General features: G+C 35.2%; 1 protein-coding gene across 1 annotated transcript in view; it reads right to left on the reverse strand.

Annotated features, from left to right (window-relative positions):
- Positions 1-2,942, reverse strand: part of LOC107569014 (uncharacterized) — a 29,828-nt gene that overhangs the window by 6,285 nt on the left and 20,601 nt on the right. The window contains exons 4-5 of the mRNA XM_016255012.1: positions 305-446; positions 74-142 (exon numbers count right to left, since the gene is read on the reverse strand). Of these exons, the coding sequence (XP_016110498.1) occupies positions 74-142; positions 305-446 (211 nt within the window). The remainder of the gene's footprint in view (positions 1-73; positions 143-304; positions 447-2,942) is intronic.

The raw sequence follows: 2,942 nt of genomic DNA on the forward strand, positions 1-2,942 counted from the left end.
ATGTATATACACTGTATATATATATATATATATATATATATATATATATATATATACACACACACACACCAACCTTGGTTTGAATAAGTGCTCCAGGAGGGTCTTCTGGATCTTCTAGTTCAAGATTAAGAAGAGTAGTGGTCTAAAAAAAAAAAGTTTATTTATATTAGTAGCACCACAAAAGTCAGAATATGTATTAGCACACCTCTCACCTCAACAAGCCACATGAGGTAACAAAGTCTGTAGCACAAAGGGGGTGCCAATGTGCCAGATTTGAAGAGTGTAACACTCAGCCTGTACTCACCTGTGAGTCAGCGCTTGCGTCAGGCTGTCCGAGCTGGAGGGCTTTGAGCAGTCCTTCATGGGAGTGTAGTTTGGGTTTGGGACCTGATAGTCTGAGAATTTTGGACCCAGACTGTAGACGACACCAGAAATTTGCAGCTTTGCTGATGGAAAAAAAAATAAAGAGTACGAAAGACTTTTGACAATGACAGACACTCCATTGATACTTCATCAATTAAAACTAAATTAAATATTGACAATGCACACATACTGGAGGTTCTTACCCTGATCTTACACTGTTCAGTTAGAGAGTCAAAGATGAATAAGAGTGACTAAGATAAAGAGAAGGGAAAATCTATTAATCTAATCTAGTGTTCTTAGAAATGGGTCAAGGACGAAAAAGGGTTTAAGCATAAAAACAATACTGCTTTAAATTGTTTTTCCAAAAAATGAAAAATTTAAAAATTAAAAAGTTTTCTGTTTAATGTAATTGTATTTTGATTTAGTTTTTCTGAGCAAAAAATAAATATCGTACATTTTCCCCTGATTTACAGAAGACACCCACTAAAATGTCATTCAGTGTAACAATATTGTCAGGCATATTTACAACAAAACTCAATTCATGACATATTAAAAAACTAATTATTTTCACCCCAAATACTAATTAGTTGTTAAATGTAAATTTTTTTTTTTAATTTGCCACTCTCCTAGGTTTTGCCCATTTGTCAGTAAGAATGTTTTACTCATTTAAAACCCAATAAAATGTAATATGCTCACTTATTCTTTTACATATTTTAATATGTACAGGTCAGAATAAGCATGTTATTTGAATTTTGTACATAACTATAAGTGTTGCACTGAATGACAATGGAACATTATTTCAGCCAAATTTTGACATTTTATTCTTCAAAAACTTATTTGAAACCTTAAATGTAGACACTTTACTTGCATTTAATGTGCTTTCTATGGACATAAAATCACTTTTGTACATTTCTTTTGATGCAGACATCTTAATGTCTTTGACCCAAATGTATCGGTTTATTAAGTGTTCAAGCACGCAGTGCTGAAACCCTATTGAAATCGTTAGGATTTATTTTTTTTATTCTTCTCCCCTAAAACTGATCGTGCAGACCAAACCGTAAGGCCTAGAGACTTGAAACTTGGCCAGATTGTAAAGCTTAATTTGGGGAGAACCTATCAAAGTCTCGCCCCAATCGGTCAAAGGGGGGGCGCTACAGCGCAAAAAACAAAAATTTCAGACATTTTTGGCCCCAACTCATACACCTTTTGTCGTAGACTCAAAAATCGTTGCGATCCTTGGGTCAACACAAATAAAAGTGGAGTCAGACAGATTTTCTCTACGACGCACGTTTTTCCCGCAAAATTGAGTTATATCCGAAACCTACTTTTGCGAACTAGTCCTAGGTTTTTCGCCCGATCGGAACCAAACCATAGCAGAAACATTCTCTAGGCACTGATTATCAATAATTATCAAACAAAAGTTGAAATTTCCATTTTCGTGCGCAACAGCGTGCAAAGAAACATCTATGCTAATGTTAGCCAAATGTTATTTTAGCTATAACTCTTGAACGGAATGAGATATCTTTACCAAACTCGGTACACATGTGTACGAGCTTAATCTTTGGCAAAATAAAAAAATTGCGAAGCTCTGCCACTTGGTGGCGCTATAAGACGAAAAAAACATAAAAACAACAATAACTGCGCAACCATTGGTCCGGTCGACTTGAAAATTGGTATGCAGTGTCTTTGTCCAAAGTGGCACAAGTGTCTATGAGGACATTCGCGTATCTCAAAAAACATGGCCGCCATTGGCAAAACAATTTTAAGCACCTATTTGACAGGGTTAACGGAGGTCGATCGGAAACGAAACTTGGTGGGCATGTTCAACACATGGCCCTAAAGGTCTGTAAGAATTTTCAAAGAAATCGGCCACTGCGGGGCGAAATTGCATTTTTCAAGTGCGTAAATGATTGTATATTGCACGATTTTTCACACATCAACACAATATGCATATCATTTGATAGATCTCCTCATAACGAGCAACTTTTCCTCAAGAACCATTGCTGTCAATTAAATTGTTCATTAAATATTCACAAATATGTTAAAAAACCTACTTTTGTGAACTAGTCCTAGGTTTTTTGCTCAATCTCAATCAAACCACTGCAGTAATATTCTCTGGACTCTCTAGATCAATAATTATCAACAAAAAGTTGAATTTTGTCCTTTGGTTACCTTTAACGGGGTAATTTAGACAACAGCAAAGACACTTAACAAGCATGCAAAGTTTTATAGATATTGGACCATAGGTGGCGCTATAACAGTTAAAAAGGTCTCATAAACACAGTATTTCTGTAGTAAATTACCTCAAATTGTAGAACATGTTCATATATTCACACAAACACTAGATCTTCATATCGTATGATAGATCTCCACATTCTGAACAACTTTGCCTCTGGGACTAATGCTGTCATTCAAACTGTTCATTAAATATTCACAAATATGTTAAAAACCTACTTTTGCAAACTAGTCCGAGGTCTTTCGCTCAATCTCTCAATCTTGACTGCAGCTCAATACTCTGGACTCTCTAGATCAATAATTATCAAAAAAAATTTGAATTTTGTCCTTTGGTTCTTTGGTTA

The sequence above is a fragment of the Sinocyclocheilus grahami genome, unplaced genomic scaffold (genome assembly GCF_001515645.1).
Source record: "Sinocyclocheilus grahami isolate Dianchi unplaced genomic scaffold, SAMN03320097.WGS_v1.1 scaffold1302.1, whole genome shotgun sequence".
In the NCBI taxonomy this organism is placed as follows: Eukaryota; Metazoa; Chordata; class Actinopteri; order Cypriniformes; family Cyprinidae; genus Sinocyclocheilus; species Sinocyclocheilus grahami.